General features: G+C 38.8%; 1 protein-coding gene across 2 annotated transcripts in view; it reads right to left on the bottom strand.

Annotated features, from left to right (window-relative positions):
* Positions 1 to 169: 169 nt before the first annotated feature.
* Positions 170 to 16932, bottom strand: part of LOC135937200 (dipeptidase 1-like) — an 86800-nt gene continuing 70037 nt past the window's right edge. For both annotated transcript variants that reach the window (XM_065480301.1, XM_065480308.1), the window contains exons 8-13: positions 12115 to 12190; positions 7822 to 7998; positions 5021 to 5105; positions 3153 to 3228; positions 2941 to 3079; positions 170 to 2421 (exon numbers count right to left, since the gene is read on the bottom strand). In XM_065480301.1, the coding sequence (XP_065336373.1) occupies positions 2320 to 2421; positions 2941 to 3079; positions 3153 to 3228; positions 5021 to 5105; positions 7822 to 7998; positions 12115 to 12190 (655 nt within the window). In that variant the 3' untranslated portion in view covers positions 170 to 2319. The remainder of the gene's footprint in view (positions 2422 to 2940; positions 3080 to 3152; positions 3229 to 5020; positions 5106 to 7821; positions 7999 to 12114; positions 12191 to 16932) is intronic.

Here is a 16932-nt window from a genome sequence, read left to right as displayed (position 1 = left end):
CGGTCTAAAGCGTAATACAAACTCGTAGGGTAAACAAATAAAATGCAACACCTTATCACGGACCACACGTAGAAAAAACAGCACATCTGTGCTTATCTTTATTCTCTAAATTCTCCGGTGTACTGAAATAATATAGCATTTTGGAGGCATAGCTCTTAAGATAATAATCATTTAACTTTGCAATAGACAGCCAGGGCATTAAAATGAAACTCTATTTTGATTTGTACAGTTTTTATTATACTAAACAACAAACCAGTTGTCTGGATCAATTTAAACAATCATCACCTCCCTCGATTTTTTGATCACTTAAAGTTAACGTCCGACTCACTCTTTTCCAATCGTATTTATAGCTCGCGACACCGACCAACGGAATCGCCAGGTAGAGCGAGCATTAAGACTCAATTTTTTTTTCTCAGGCGCTGCACAAATCACTCTTCCCTGATATTTACAAAGGGCAATGTATTCTCCGCCTCTGTTGTAGCGATAGTTACGTGTTCGATTTTTAAAATTTATTTACAAGTTCAGCCACTTTCTTATTTTACACGGCACAGAAATAGTTTCTTGTTGGCACATCAGTGGTTTAAATGGACATATTTTAAGTTAGAAACTTCCACTCTCTTTCTAGCGGTAAATCAGAAAGTTTAAAAGCAGATTCAGGCTGCATTTTATAACAGTTAAGCTAAATTTTGAGCAAATTCAACTGTCATAGTATAACATGTTATTATTGCCAATCTGACTAACTGTTAATGATCATGAAGCTCTTTGGTTTATTTAATCGAGATGAGTATTAACGTATAAAGGTTATTACGTTTTAATTCACTTTTTAGACAGTTTTAGATCTTTAGAGCGTTTTTATTAGATGATTCAAAATTAACTTTTTATTTAGTTGAATTTAATATAACAAAATTTAGTATGTATTCAAAATTGGTTTTAACAGATGAAAAAGTATAGAGCAAAGTTTCATTCATTTCGTTATTAACTCTGAATGTAATAAAGCTTATGTCCAAAAGGTACAATTCATATACAAATTCAGATTAGTTAAATTGCTTCTTATTGTCACACTCTATGAAAAATTACTCCGGTTTTGATTTATCAAGTTTTAAAATAGTGACATCATTAGAAAAAAAATCGCAATAATCAAAAGCATTTTCTACTACTGCTATAACAGATTCAAATATTTCTGTTTCAACCCCCTATTTTTCACAATACAATTTCATCTCTGATTTCAACGGGTGTGCCGAACTTACAATGTGAGAGCGCAGCAGTTAGTTTATTGTGTGGGCGAATCCGCATCGATTGGGGCGCCCTGAATTGTCCAAAGACGCGTCGTGCTCACTTAATAGGAGTCGTTGAAATTAATAGTGGCCGTAAATAAGTTTTTATTGCCATTGCGCACTCGTGTGCCATTTGCATGGCGCGAAAGCGGCACCGACGCAGTTGCAAACGACTGCTCCTTAATTCGCCGAGCGCGCACCGTTTCCGATACCAGCTAACTAATTTCATCCAAGAGCGCGCGCGTTCGCCCCCCTCGTTTTGTTGCTGGTTATTATTGCGAAAAGCTAATTGAATAGGGAATAACAATATCGGAATGAACAGCTTTTCACGTTTTGGGTCGAAACCGAAGCGAGTGCGCGTACGCTGTGTAATTCTACGCGCTCTACAATGGTTATAAATATGCATGGCTCATACACGTCGTTTTAGTATTAAATTGAACATACGTACATCAAGCTCTATAAAAGTTTGTTATTTCGTGGCGCTATACCTGCCACATTTTCCGTTTTTATAAAAATCACTAGCTCTCGTCTACATGAAAAAGTTTCAATATGCTTGAAAATTCTGCTCTATCAATGCTCTCGCAATTTTGTGCACAGATATTTGCCAAAGTGACGAAGAGCAGCCTTCATTTAGTTCAGGATTGTTTTGCTGATTTAAAATTAATCTGGAGAGACCACATACAATTTATATCAATTCCATCAATTTTACGAGAAAATCCACGTCTTGCAGTCACTGTGTCAAAAAGTGCAACAGGTTAAATCGTGCACTGCTATACAAATTAAATTATTTACAGATTGGAAATGCGATGGTTTCGAGACACAAGTAGAAGGGGCGGAGTGAATAAATAAAAAAGCAGCTCTCGTGGTAGAACACGGTGAGAAATTTGAGCCGCACTAATATGATATGAGAAGGTACTTTGGAGTATTTCCGTCGGTTCACCTGACAAAACATTTTTGCATAAAATCTGCTCCTTGCAAGTACGACAGTGCGCCTAAGTGGTGTGCCAAAAAGCACGAAGAGTTTGGTTCCTGTTTTTGTGTGGGCTCAGATGTCTGGCGTGGTGCAGTTACTTTTGTTTTTAATGAACCTTGGCGGTATGGTTTCTTCCAACGGCGTCATCCCTGATGTTTTCAATTTTTCTCTAAGCTGAAAAATAAAGAATTATAAATTAACATGAATGTTCTGATCTAAAACGAACAAACTTTTATATTAAGGGCACAAACCGACAGATTCAGCATTGTGTAATAAAAAATTATTTGTAACAGGCTTTTTGATCTTAAAAATAGGAAAAGGAAGTTTTATATGGGAATGAAAAACAATATTTACGTATTCTGCGCAAAAAATATCGGCAATTAATCTTAAAAAAATATAGAAATTGGTGAAACAAAATTTACGTGAAACGAGATATTTAGATTTTAAAAAATTTTGAGTGGATCATTCCTATTTCAGTTTTAATCAAATCTGTTTCTTCTAATTTTTTAAATGGAAAGTTTAGCGTATAAATGTTGATGAGGCTAATAATTGCCAGATGATGCGCACAAAATAAAAATTGAACTCTCTTACAGTAATTCACTGCAAAAATCGGAACAAATAGGTGGGAGAGTAGTCGACGTGCAAACGATTCGTTAGGGGAAACGCTGAAGAAGCAAAAAAGAAACAACTCACATTTTCCACGCTCTCGAAAACCCTGAGGAAATTGAGACCTGCGAGCTGCTTGATCTCGTCGGCGGACCACTTGCCGGTGCGGATGAGCTCGGCGAACAGGGCAGGGTAGCGGGACACGTCTTCCAGTCCCAGCGGGGTGCTGAAAAAAAAAACGCACAATGCATAAATCGAGCTTGTCCCAGGCGGTGCGAAAGCATGTCTATGGTACGTACAAGTTGATTCCGTCGTAGCCGGCGCCGAGTCCAACACAGTCCACTCCGGCCACGCTCCGAATATGATTTATGTGAGCTGCCGAAAAAAACGAGACAAAAACTTTTATTATTGCCAATGCTTATGCGGTAAGAATGGTGGGTTCGATGGGGCTATAAAATCAAGGAAACTTCGTGGTGATGAATAGTGTCGGAGAGGCTATTCCGTCGCTAGAATATTTTTCATGAAAATGGGCGTTGATATCTACGCAATTTGTGAATTGGCATGTCGGCCGTACACGAAAATTTATAGAGATTTTATGCAAAACGCGCGCACGCAGTGCTCGATGAATTTATTTTTTGCTTGATCGCGTACGATTGTAAAAACTGTCTGCTGCCAACTGGGAACCTCTGATTGATAGGCATTGTTGGTATTTTAGAGATTTTTCGAGTGTGCGTGATTTTTATATTGATTCAAAGACCTCATGTGCGTGCCCTGACTGAAAAAAAATCAATTTAATCCTGGCTTATCGACAATGTGATTATATCCAAAAAAAGAGGATTCAAATGGTTAGAATTCAAAAGTGAAACTTTAGAGACAAACTAAATAAATCCGTGCCAAAAAAACTTAATAAATCTTTACTATAGCAGATCAACTGCAATAATAGCATAAAGCTTGGAAGGAATAGTTTTATTTTTAATTTGTGGTATAATGTAGGCAAAAAGCTCACAAATGAGGCTCGGCTAAAATCCCTTCAACACACAACATTTTGGGCTAACAGTAATGGATAGTGTGCTGACCGATATTGAAATTCAAATAAACCGCTCATCATAGAAACACATTTCACGTGTAAATTTAATTATCTCGCACACACCCGGTGGCAAAAAAATAAAAAACAGGTGTCAACGCCATATTGGGTGTTCAGTTCAGTGACCTTGCAGGGCGGCAAAATCCAATTGTGGGGCGAAATTCATCACACTTGTTTGGTATGTTGGCGCAAAAGAAGTGGATATTACGGTTTTCGCAGCGGTACGTCGGCGTGCATGCCCCCGAGTTTTATATCTCGGCTCGCAGAGCGCCCGCAGGTGTGCTTTTGAATGCGGCGGCAACTCATTCTCTCGTCTCCTGCAAACATCGGTGCTTATGCAACACGCTCGAGTGGAGCGACGAGCCGGTTGCCTAGTTTCCTCGCTGCAGGCACGCAGATTCGCTCGCTCACGCAACTTTTCTTTCTCTTCTAGGTTATCTTTCTTTCACGCGGATAAAACGTTCCCACCGAGATGAGATTTCTAGTCAGACTAGAGAGCTCAGCTGTGCGAATTAAAAAATATTTTTAAATCCCTTGTTCATACGATTAGAGTTTAAAAATAAATATCACACAAAGCTTTCTAAGAGTTAGCGTTGTTAGTTGATTGCTAGAATCAAAATATCTCCAAATCGAGATGAGCGCAGGCAGAAGTTTTTTTTAAAAAAATATTTCTTGAAAATTCTAAAGAATGGAAGCGGTGGCGTTTCTGAATCGACTTAAAATCCCTACCCTCCGCCAATATCTGCAACTTATTGAAAAACTTTTTGCTTCCGCCGTGAGCGGGAGAGAGAGAGAGAGATAGATAGATAGAGAGAGAGAGAGAGAGAGAGAGAGAGAGAGAGAGAGAGAGCAATCGTGATTTCCCGGTGCTTTCCAAAATGAAATTTCTATTCGCTCTTAATCTTGTTTCTGTCATTCATTTTTTATTTTTTATAATTCTACTCAGCGCAAGATGAATGAAGATTTAGGTCAAACTCGACTGCAAAGAAAATTCGTTGAAGGGACACAAAGTTTCGCAATAAATATGCAAATAGGGTGGATCTTGGATCTGACTGGCGCTGAAGGAAAATGTCGCCGACTCACCGACTGCATCTTCGACTGTTGCTTTTTCTTGACACGTCAGGAACAGGGAGTAAAAATTCACCATCACCAATCCTCGGTTTAAGGCCTGAAATCAAGTTAATAAGTGTAAAAATTTAAGCAAAGTGCCTCTTGGAATTCAAACGAGGAATAATTAATGTGAACAGAGCCGCCTGAAATAATTGGATGGAATTACAAGTGGAATTTAAACACGTAACTTTATTCACACGAGACGCACGTATACGAATTCCACTGAACTCTTCGTTTCAATGACAGCACTATAGAGTTGGTGCAACTCGTTACATGTCCTCTCATGTTTTCAGCAGTTTGTGCTCTCTTTTTCTCTAGAAAGTCCGTTGAAGGGATTCACCCGATGTGCGGGCGTCAGAGGTTTTATTTGGAACAGAATACATTTGCGAGAACCACTTATTTCAGGAGAAACAAACAAACTCATTCTCCTTTGTTGCTGCGCAAGTGGAGGCAAAAATGTCGCAAAATCTGATACCGGAGCAACTTTCCGCGTGGGGAGCAAGAAAATCTCTGCAGAAATTTTGGTCTGCAAAGTTTCCGTGAGTCTTTGAGTGGGCACAATCCGTGTTTACTAAATAAATAGCGTGATTCTAAATTAGCTTGCGATTCTTCCAAAAGTGTCACCGCTCTATCGCGAGTTTTCTCCCTTTGCTCCTTGCGAGCGCTGCTTGATAAAGAAAAGTTCAAAGCCACCCTCCCTGCTTGTGAGTATGAGTTCACTTGGCATTATCCTGGTGCTCAGCTGCTGAAGACGGCGTAATTATCCCAAGAGCTCTGGTCAAATAGCATTAGCGAGATTGTGTATTGTTTGCTCCAGTTCGCTCAAAATCAAACACAGCATTATAGAAGCGGGTTTGTGGATAATAATCAGACGCAATATACCAAGAGACGCAATTTATGTTTGAAAGAACGTCGAAATAAATCCGAGACAAACCTAACAAAAATTACTCTCTGTTAGATTTCTTTTTTTGAATAGAACAGAGATTATTTTTTGCCTCCATAAATTTGCATCGTCAATTACAATTATTTTTTTTTAATTTTTTTCTTGTTAATTAAAATCTTAAATTTAGATACTCGTGAAAACATAAATATTAAACTTTTCATGATATATTGCTAGATTTACCTCTAAAATCCTTTCAAGGATTAAATTCATCTAGCAAGCCGCATGCACTGCGAGCATTGTTCGAAACACGCGAGCTTTTGTTCACTTTGATTTAGGACTGCTGATGATGCACACATGAATTACACAACTCGTCCAGTGAATCAGGTCTAAATGGTTTCTGTGTTTGCTCTGACTGAGCAAGAAAACACTTGCAAAGCAGCTATGTAGTGGCGCAATGCTGCCGCAATCGATCACTCTCAGCAGTGACTCGCTTATTACCGCGCCGCTCCTTTTTGTAGTTGACTTACAATTAAAGTTGCGAATATCATCTCACTTAAGCCCGACTGATCCGAAAGTTTTGCCCGCGCCTTCAAAAGTTTTGATAGTAGTGCAATTTGCTAGTCTGTTCACACGCTTGTTGATCTTGCCAGCAGCAAAGTTGATAAGTGTGTCATGGGGAAAGAATATCGTTTCCCATAATTGGCAATTATTAATATTTCAGTTGATCTATTTCCAGAGGGCCCTTAAAAACGAGACTGAAATGCTTTACTTGAACTACAAAATAAATATTAATGGCAGTAGATAAAATTTAATATAATTGACTTATTTCTAGAATGATTAAAATTGCATATTACTTTCTCGGCAATTGCCAAATGGGCAATGAATGGATATAGGACAAATTAGAATATATTAATCCCATCATATAAATGAATGAACTTTGACTTTGCGTGCCTTTCTGCCTTTTGCACTTTTATACTCTTGATTATTTTTTTAATACAGATGGAAATCTTTTGCTTTGAAAAAAACTGCACCAACCTCCTGTTCTTCATAAAGTGCATCGCAGGAGTGACGGACTACGACGTGATGCCAAAGTTTTTTTTTAGTTTGAAAAATTGTTTTTCACGTTCAATGGCGATTGGCTGAACGGATTTTGGTTTCCAGCACATCAAAAGTAGTAATTTTAAGTGGCAGGATTGAGAGTAAAATCGCAGTAGAATAGTACCTTACAATCGATAGTAACCACTGGTGTCATCTATTGATGGCTTCGAACACTAAGGGCTTTCGCAACTGGTGAATATGAGAGTGAACAAATATATTTAAATGGGTTTTACACTCGCGAGTTAAAAAAACTATTACACACAGACATTCAATTTTTTATGAAGCTCAGAGTATTTTAACCATTTTACGTTAGTTTGATTTTCTTCTTTAAATTGAAAGTTAAGTTGCGTCTTTTTTACAACGGCCGAATCCGCTCATTAATTCAGATAGTTGGCAGAAATTGTTTATTTCCTGTTTTGTTTCAAAGCAACAAAAAAGTGGTAAAGGCATGAAAACAAGCGTTGATTTGCCCTCTGCGTGTTGGCTGCCTACCAGATTGTGCAGAGCGCTGGTCGGCATGAACTGGAGAGAAAGCTCTGTTAATCAAAGCTGTGCTTCATTATGCCCAGTAATTTGGATTATCCGACCAGAACCTAAAAGCAGCACATTGATACATAGAGCGAAGCGGCTCAAAATTCAGGGCATCGATTGGGCTGCGCCTTGAGCTCGGCTCTCACGTGTGCCGCAGTCGCCTTTACGGTAATGAATTACTCATCCTGCGACCCACTGCCCAAATAAATAAAAAACGGCTGACCTTTTAATGGGCGGCGCGTGTGGTGACGGACTTACTTACCACTTGTTTGAGGATGTCGTCGGGGACGTTTCTGGTAGAGTTGCAGAGCGCGCGGGCCGACGAATGCGAGAAGATGACGGGGGCCTGTGAGGCGGCCAAAGCGGCCCGCATCGTGTTCACCGACACGTGCGACAGGTCCACGATCATGCCCAGCCGGTTCATCTCCTTCACGATGCTCTGCAACAACAAAACGGCTCATCAGCTCAAAACTGACCAGATATTCCACTGAAATTTCAATTTTGCATGTTTTTTAGTCTGCTCTCATGATTTACGCACTTTAGCATTCCAGTTGTCTTATCTTGAAGATTTCAATCGAGGATGACGGATGACAAAAAATATTGCGAAGAAATGGACTTGTTTTTGTTGGGAAATCTTAAATTGACTCACATCGTTGACCTGGTTTTGGCTACTCCTGCAGCCCTGATCATGATAAACACTTCTTGCTATAATGTATTGAAAACAATTTGACGGTATTTTAAATTCAGGAATTATCCTATTGTGATATTTTTTAACAGTCATTATTTTTCAATTCCTAAAATAACTATAGCACTTTGGTTCAGTTTTAAATTTATTGACTGAAGTGAATTTTGGTATCATGATTACAGCTGCAGGTGAACCAGGTAAATGACATGGGTGAGTTTAAAGTTTTCTCAAAAAAGGTAAATTCATTATTTAATTCATCATCATACCAGTTTTTCCTGAGTGTCTGCCACAAGTAATTTCATTTATGGTTTTGAGTGGAAATTTATACATGTAAAGTCGATTTCTCCCCCCCCCCCCCCCCGTTAAAATATTCTAATTGGAAAAAATATTTGTGTGAAGCGTGTGAAGTTTTATTCTAATTTTTTATTCGAGTGGTCTTAAAACGAAAGCAAGAAACACAATGCTGTGGTGCAAATTATGGATGCTAAAATAGCAATGGAATTGACAAAAAGATTTTGGTCGTGGATATGAAAATTGAATTGCTGTGATTGTAATAACCTCGCTAAACGAAACATCTAAACAGCGGTTCTCGTGCTTGAGAAGAACATAAAATTAAATTTGTCGTAGTTGGTTTTCCAGCAACCGCGATTGAAACAGTCGACTTTTTGCGCCGACGATTGCCGTTTTTGCGGCCCGCTCTTGGAGCGAGATGAGATCCGCATATGTAATGAAGAGCGCCGGCGGGACGGCTCTAGCTGCTTCTTTCACATGTACTAAGCGTAAACCTCACGTATGGCCTATGTACAGAACGAGACTGCAGCACGCTCGGCCGGCTAAATGTCTTTTTGCCAAAAAAGACGGCATTAGCCGCAACGACAGGCCAAACAGACACATGCACGAGCTCGTTGAATGCAAAATTTGAAATCGCTGGGCATAAAATAACGAGAAGGCGGTTATTCAAATATCTCATTTCTGTCGTGAAAGACGTCTATGCTGGCGGAAAAAATCAATATTATAAAGCTCACGACTCAAAATGTCCGTATTTGCACTTTTTACCGTGAAATGCAAGTTAAGATCCCACCCTGATCACTTATATCAAACTTAAAATATGGTGTAATGATATTTTTACCGTTGAAATTTGTTTTAATTAAAAGACTACAAAAAAGTTACGTTCACATCCGATTCCCAGATCCAATTTGAATTGTACAATTATAATTAATCACAATATGGATTTGTTTGCGGAAATATTGTAAGCCCCTCATTGCCGACCGTCTAGTGTGCTTGCAGGTCGCGAAATGCTGTAATCATTATCCGTGCGTACTTTTCTCTCTATCTGAAGCAAAAGGAGAGAAATGAAAAATAGGTCGCTGTTGGAATTACTGCTGCGGAACGAGCGTCACGTTCGTTACAAGTGCAGGCTAATCGATTTTTCGTTCCTGGGTGGCGACGATAATAATTGAATCAATGGCTGTATGTGTCTGGAAATTTACTCAAGATGAGCTCTAGACAAACGCTGATGTACTCCCTTGTTAGAAAGTGCATCGTGGATAAACTTCCCGTGCCATTACGGCGGAAAAGGAGCATAAATGAGTAGATGTGTTGTGAGCAAAAGAGTAAATGAAAATTGTCTTCTCTCTTTATGCAGCTCAAACTTGCCAGCATTTCTTTTCAAAGTAATGCTAATGTAATGCAACATCGGAGACTTGTTTCACTGCAAAATGGCACGTTAAGCGGCTCATAAAGGAAAGATGAGAAGTGGAAAAACCTTTGAAACTCAATTTGAACTGTTATGGCAGAATTTCTGCTCTAGAAGAGTACATGACATGGCATGGGTGTAGATAAAATGAAGTGAGATTACGTTTGCCACACGTCATATAATTTATGTTATGAACTCATATTTAGCACAAAGTATGAACCCATCATAATATTTTAAGGCTCAACTATGTTTATCATTATGGGCCAGCAGAGCAACTTATTTTTTATCCGAGAATTTCTATTTGAAATTAAAATAACTTAAAAAGTATAACCCCTAGCTGATACTGATAAAGTTGATTACTGATTACGCAACTAGAAAAATCTACTGTTGTGACTGAACTAAATGATAAAAATATTTTTCAAGGACTAAAGAATATTATCAAATTCAGCGCAGTTAAAAGGCTAAATATAAAAAATATGAAGAGGTTTTTAGACTAAAGCTGTTACATAAAAAGTCAGTTTTCAATTCCTTCATTGAGTCTTCAATCAACTTGTAGGGATACAAATAATTCCGTCAAACAATGACCATTGCAAGAAACAAATCACTTAAAAGAGACACATATAAACTAAAACATACCTTTCGTTACGTTCAAAAAAACAGATACAAATTGCTAAAATCATAATTCTGAAAAAAAAAAACCGTTTCACTTTACACATCATTTTGTTTTTTCTATTTTTTAAATTATGCATTCATCATTACTCCTGTAAAGGATAGTCATTGCAGAGGAGCATCCATCAGAAATGCTGGTTCAAAGTCCACTTTTTGCTCATTAAAAATCACATGCATATGCAAAAATCCCGGAGAGTGGATCCAAAATCGGACGTGCAAAAGAGGCCAACCGTCTATCCCTGCGGCCTAGAGCGAGGTGTCAGTTATTAACTTATTAATAAAGCGCACCGAAGCGAGCAGTAGGGGGTAGGGGGTGGACTGAAAAAGTAATTAGTTTTTGCACCAGCAGCAGCAGTATTAAGTAGTGAAGCCTGAGCCTGTGAGCGGCGGATTATTTAGTGCTGCGCAGGCCGGCGTCGGCCGCCGACTCCACACATGGCTACAGTCTCTCTCTATCCACACCGCGCTAGTCGCAGGGTGTGCATTTCTTGCCCTCTCCTCGCCCTCGGTATGCAAATACTTAAATTCCTGCTGCTTCAAAGGTCGCGTGGAGCAGCAAAATACCAGCTGATGCTGCTGTAACAGGCACGGACTGTCTGAACTATCTTTGAATTGTGCAAAATCGTATCTTAAAATTGCTTATGACTAATTTGATAGCCACTGTGAAACGAAATTTGTCTATTGGTGACCTTTATAGGATTTTCTTTTTCAAAATTGAATCTAAACAATGGCTTTTATAAACGAAAGAAATGAATTATTTTTTATGCACAAACTATCTCACCACTTTAGTATTTTTTAAAGCCCGGAAATATTTTTCGCAGTTTTCCGTTTATAAAAGTTAAGGCATAAAAAATACTGGGGTTGGGAATTTTTTACGTTTTTCCGAGGAAAAATGACTGCTTATTTAGACGGGGTTGGAGCCAATTTAAACTGTTCTCGTGATTTCTTGCCAATAACATACCATTTTCAGGGAGTTTTGCCATTCTGTTTTATTCAAACTTTTAAATAATAAAATTCAAATGGTTGCACTTAAATGAGTTTCGATTATTTTTATCAGAAATAAATCACCAATGGGAATTTTTTGCGGGTTTCATGTGTTAAGTAAAGTTTCATGTGTTAAAAGTAAATCACATGAAAAACTTTTCATCGTCTTGCATCCCTAACCCTAAAAATGACTAAACGAAAGTTCAAATTGGGAAAAAACTGGCTGGTTGGTCAAGGCAGGCCTGAACAACTGCAGCTCGCAAGTTTGGGAGACCATCATGCAATTTAAAATTTAGGGGTGAGAAGGAAACGGGGGCCGCTGTGTCCCCTGGCACAGATTTGTAATTTTTGCCGCAGTCCGTGCCTGCTGCTCTTCGTTAATTTTATCCACGGCGTAAATAATTTGGCGCGCAAACACAGACACTCCTCGCTCTTTCTCTCTCACATTCACTGACTCACTTTCAACGCTGCTCGCTCGCACGCGGGTGTGAATTTCAATCGAGCCAGAGGCAAAAGCTTACCTTGCCAAATTTGCTCAGTCCTCCGTTCTGGGGCAACGCTCCGGAATTCGGCTTGTCGGCCAGCGAACAGTCCGCCCTGAAATTTTAATTGCACACGCTTGAATCAACACAGAGGACAGGCGCGCGTTTGTTCTTCTCGCTGCCGTTTGATGTACTCCGCTGGGATTGAATCGGAATTGGATCGCGTTGAAATTCGGGCAATAGTCGGCGGCTAATGCTGGTGGAGCGGAAAAATGAGCTTGATATAATTCAAGCGTTCGTTCGCGATCTTCGCAGATCGGTTTATGACCGATTGAAAGCGAAACATGTGCCACTGAATTGGATGGCGGTAATCCAATGATTGGTTTTTTGGGGTTTTCTCTCTCCAAAAATTTAGATGGAATTAACTTCCTTCAAATCATGTGGAAAAACTGAAGTTAAAGCTCAAAGTAGATTACAAAAATAGCAACAGAAGGAACACTGAAAATCACTTATAACTGCTACAATAGATACAACCTAAAAATACTTATATGGAAATCTTACAATATCTAATAAGCAATAACCTTGCAATGGATTGATTTCAGGCAAACATTTGGATATGCAACAAAACCACACAAGCAACCAATTTCACAGAGTGCTCTGAACTAGAGCTGAAACCAATTTAGATATGCAAAGGACAAACGTGTGTGGTATAAAAACGCGATTTTATTTTTGCATGAAATCTATTTTCCCAGTTTCACGTTCAATTTTTAGCAGGCTTTACTTAAGTTCATTTAAATAAATAATTAATGATACGTTAGACAAGTGAGAAAGATATAATATGAGTCTTCCTGAAAAGCGTGCAGTAGTAAAACCCATACTTCACAACATAGTCGGTACATGAAAAATCGGAAAAAATTCTCTCCGCGTGTTTTCGTTTTATTGAGTGGAACTGTTAGTTGCTCGTAACGAAGCTATTTTGGGATATTTTGCGTCGAAGTGTCATCAAACAATCAATATATTGGAAACAGATGAAGAGGGATGAGTGCGATAATTTACAACCCACGTCACACTTGTTTACCTCTTTTGTAAAAATCATTTTGTAAACACAGTATTTGTGATTTTCCTGGATTAATATGGAGAATTTTTAACAAATTGAAAGTGGAAGCACTGTAAATATAATATGAGCTGTTTATTAACTTCTGCAAATTATAACCGGATTATATACTCGTTGTTTTATATGAGTAGTTAAGAATTTTTAATCTTGATAGATTTCGGCACCAACATTTAAATTTATTTTTTATTACAATAACTGTCAAAAATTATAAATATTATAATAAATTTAACAAAAAGGCACCAATTAGAGCCATAACACGTCGAATTTAATAAAGTTTTAACTTTTGAATATAAAGTTCCCATATAATTTATTCTGCAGAATAGCCTTCCTTAAGTTCTTCATTAGAAATATAAAGGATGAAAATATATAGTTTTACAAGAACAGCTAGATCTTCATAATAATATTTTGGGTGAATTTTTCATTTAAACTATCACGTAACCGGCACCCTTCTAGCTTTTCTATGTGATCATAATAAATGATCAATATTTTTGTCACGTGCAGAAAAAAGTCTCTTGTGGGTCGGTCGATGGGACAGGCGAGTGTTGAGTGATGGAAATGCTCTTCCATATCACGCCTCTTTTAGTGCGATCTGGACGGCCGCAATTGTAGTAGCGGAGCTGCTTTTTCCGACGACACGCGCGTCCAAGCTGAGTTTGACGCCTGGAGCGCTGCTCGCCAGGCTCATGTCGTGTGTCGCAGCAAAAAGCGACTATTTATTGTGCTGTTGGACACGTTCTCGCTCTTGAATTGAAATTTTCCAGCGCATTGCCTCGCCTGTTGACCTCTTAAAAACTGTCAGCACGGCTTCAGATAAGCGAATGGAGTTGTCAGCGCTGCTCTGCTCCTGATTTTCAATTTCAATTTCAAAATAACTTTCCGAAATAGTAGCAAAATAATGAATAGAGATATTTATTCGATACCTGAATTATTTAAATCTTTACACGAATTGGTGAATATTAATTTAGAGTGTTTATATTGCTATTTTTTTATTCAATGACCTTTTATGTATGCCAATAGAGGGATTCAATTTAATGCAGCTTCCTCTGTGTAAAGTGAGCGAGTACAGGAAGTTAATTCTAATGGTTGCAGATCTAATTGAGTTTTCTTTCGTTATGCAGATATTTGAATCTCTGTCTATACATTCAACTTAGACTGTATTTAAGACTGCAACATTGAGGGAGTAATAATTGTAACGCTGTTTATCCGAATAATGTTGATGTGAAATTAAAGCATGAATTTTTTTAACTAACTCTAACAAATTGTAACTCACGTTTGCAGCTCATGAATTAGGGCTTTAACCAGTGGCCGAAAATTGAGCAAGAAATATCTGTAGAAATGTGGAAAAGTAAATAGCTCGCTATATAAACCGAGGAAGCTAAATTTAATTTTAACAGAAAATTTATGATATTTTGAGCTGAGAAAAATTACTTAATGGATATGCTCTGTACTGCTAATGAGACCTCTGGGGGCCCAAAAACAGTGGTTGTTCTGAATGAGCGAGAATATCTTCTTTTTCGCAGCTCGTCCGCACAAACTAATTTTACTTTTAATTCAATTCCCAGTGCGCGCAATTTTTGTTTTGATTTAACACCCAAATGAATAACAAAAATTAAATGTGGCATGAATTTTATCTTGCAGGTAAAGTACTGATGAGGCCTGAGGGGCCTAATCAGCCGCTGTACAGTACGAGAACGAGCCATTATTTTTTGTCTTTTAAAGTTTCACTAATAGCTATCCATCTTGAAAATACCCGCGCAGAGCTGAGCCATTTGATAATTATAAAATTCCCCCAAATAAATGTTTCCAAAAACAATCTCGACCATTGACGCTTTTCTTTGGAAATAAATTTCCGGAACATTTAGAATTAGAAAAGAATCGGATTTCTTGAGACCTGCTCTTTGTACCGATTGGAAAGAACGAAACGCTGGTGACTTTTATGCTTCTCTTCCTTTCCCGAATCTAATTTCCCTTCCATCGAGAAAGCACTTTGTAGAAACTCGTTTGGCGCAGCATGCGCTGCGCAAAAAAACGATACTTGCTTCCTGATTCAGTGGTGGCAGAAAATATTGATGAGTGCGATTGATATTCGAGAGGCAATCAAAACATATGCATTTTGCGGAAAGAGTTCAAAGCCGTTTCCATCACGAAGAAAGAGACGCAAGAGTATATATAGATAGCTCTCCCGTGGTGAGAGAAGCACACCATGTTCGCAACAAAGCGGCCACAGAGGATATTGCAGTGTGTACAGCGGGCTGCGGGGGCGAGCGATCGAGGTCAAAAGTACAAACATGCATTCCGAAACGACCGCGCCGCTGGAGCAAACAAACAAAGTGCGAGGAGATAGCCGATCGCATTAGCGTCGAGCGCAAGCCTCACTTGTTTGCCCGCTGAGTATATGTACCGATCGCTCTCAGTGCAATTATTGGAGCAAGTGTTTTTGAATTGCAGCCGATCCCCTTGTAAATCACGCTCTACTTGAATCGCGCTCGCAGCCCCACGCAGGCACAAATTGCGTCACAATTTCGGGCGGTGGCAGCGGAAAGAGAGACACTGCCGTGTGTTTAATCCTTTTATATGGCCCAATGGGGACAAAACCCGACCGACGGCTGTGGAAGTGGAATGCCGTAAACGGAACCTTTTTGCAGCAAGCCTTTTCGAACTGATTAAGAAAGGGACGCAGCTGAAATTGCACCAGAAATTTCCTCCGATGATTCATGAAATCATCGCAATGAGTTGGTAACAAAAGCCACAAGAAATCAAGGGAATTAATCTTTTAATTGGATGTAGCTATTTAAATGATGAAAAATCGATCAATTTTGTAGCTCTGCTGATATTACCCACTTACACTGAAAATGAGCTTATCAAATTCTGCGTAACTGTTTTTGAAACAACTTTTTGCGGCAGAAAAATTCGTTTTTGTTTTTGGTTTAATCTGGTTCAGTTAGTGTTTAAATTGGACGCGCCAGAGAGGTAGTTACGTGAATTCACGCCAAAAGTTCAACTGATGAAAGGTTCAACGCAAAAACCAGTAAATAAATTTTTTTAATTCTTTTAAACGGTCAAGTTTTCTAGAATACATTCACTGTAAATAGGAGCTTTGAAATTAATTAATAATGTCTTTTGAGCTTGTTCTGTTGGCCAAAGCACCTTTTCATGCAAGCCCTGAAATGACCTGCCACCAATACTGAAAGAATGCGAAAATGAAATTTCTCCCCCAACCACCCCCTCTGCGAGCTGGTTTTGTGGTGCAATTTTGAACGTGTTTGTGTTACTGACACTGGTAATTACAATTATTATGTTTGGTTTAACCCGTTTTCCATTATATAATCGGAACATCGGATAAATTGGAACGAGTTTTTCTTTTATAAAAATCCGTCCTTTCCATTGTCCAATTATGTCAATTGCTAATGAAGGGTCCAGAATAGACCCTTTATTAAACCCAAACAAGCCTCTATTATCTGCGCAGTCACAAGTGGAAGACAGTCGTGAAGACGAACGTTTACTGGGAACTAGACCAACGACATCATCATCTTAGATAAGCAACAATAATAAAAGAAACAGTTTTATCTACGTTGCAGTTCTGCGAAGCGGCATCAAGTTGTGCGGTTCGAGCGCAAAATCAACGAGCTCGGATGCAAATTCCTACCATCCGAGTCGGTTTGCGAAGTAGCTTCGCAAACTGACTGCTTTGGAATTCAGTGACACCAGCGTGGCCGCGAATAAGTAGGCGAATTTAACCATTT

The sequence above is a fragment of the Cloeon dipterum genome, chromosome 1 (assembly GCF_949628265.1).
Source record: "Cloeon dipterum chromosome 1, ieCloDipt1.1, whole genome shotgun sequence".
NCBI classification, from domain to species: Eukaryota; Metazoa; Arthropoda; class Insecta; order Ephemeroptera; family Baetidae; genus Cloeon; species Cloeon dipterum.
This window is presented reverse-complemented; position numbering and strand designations above follow the sequence as displayed.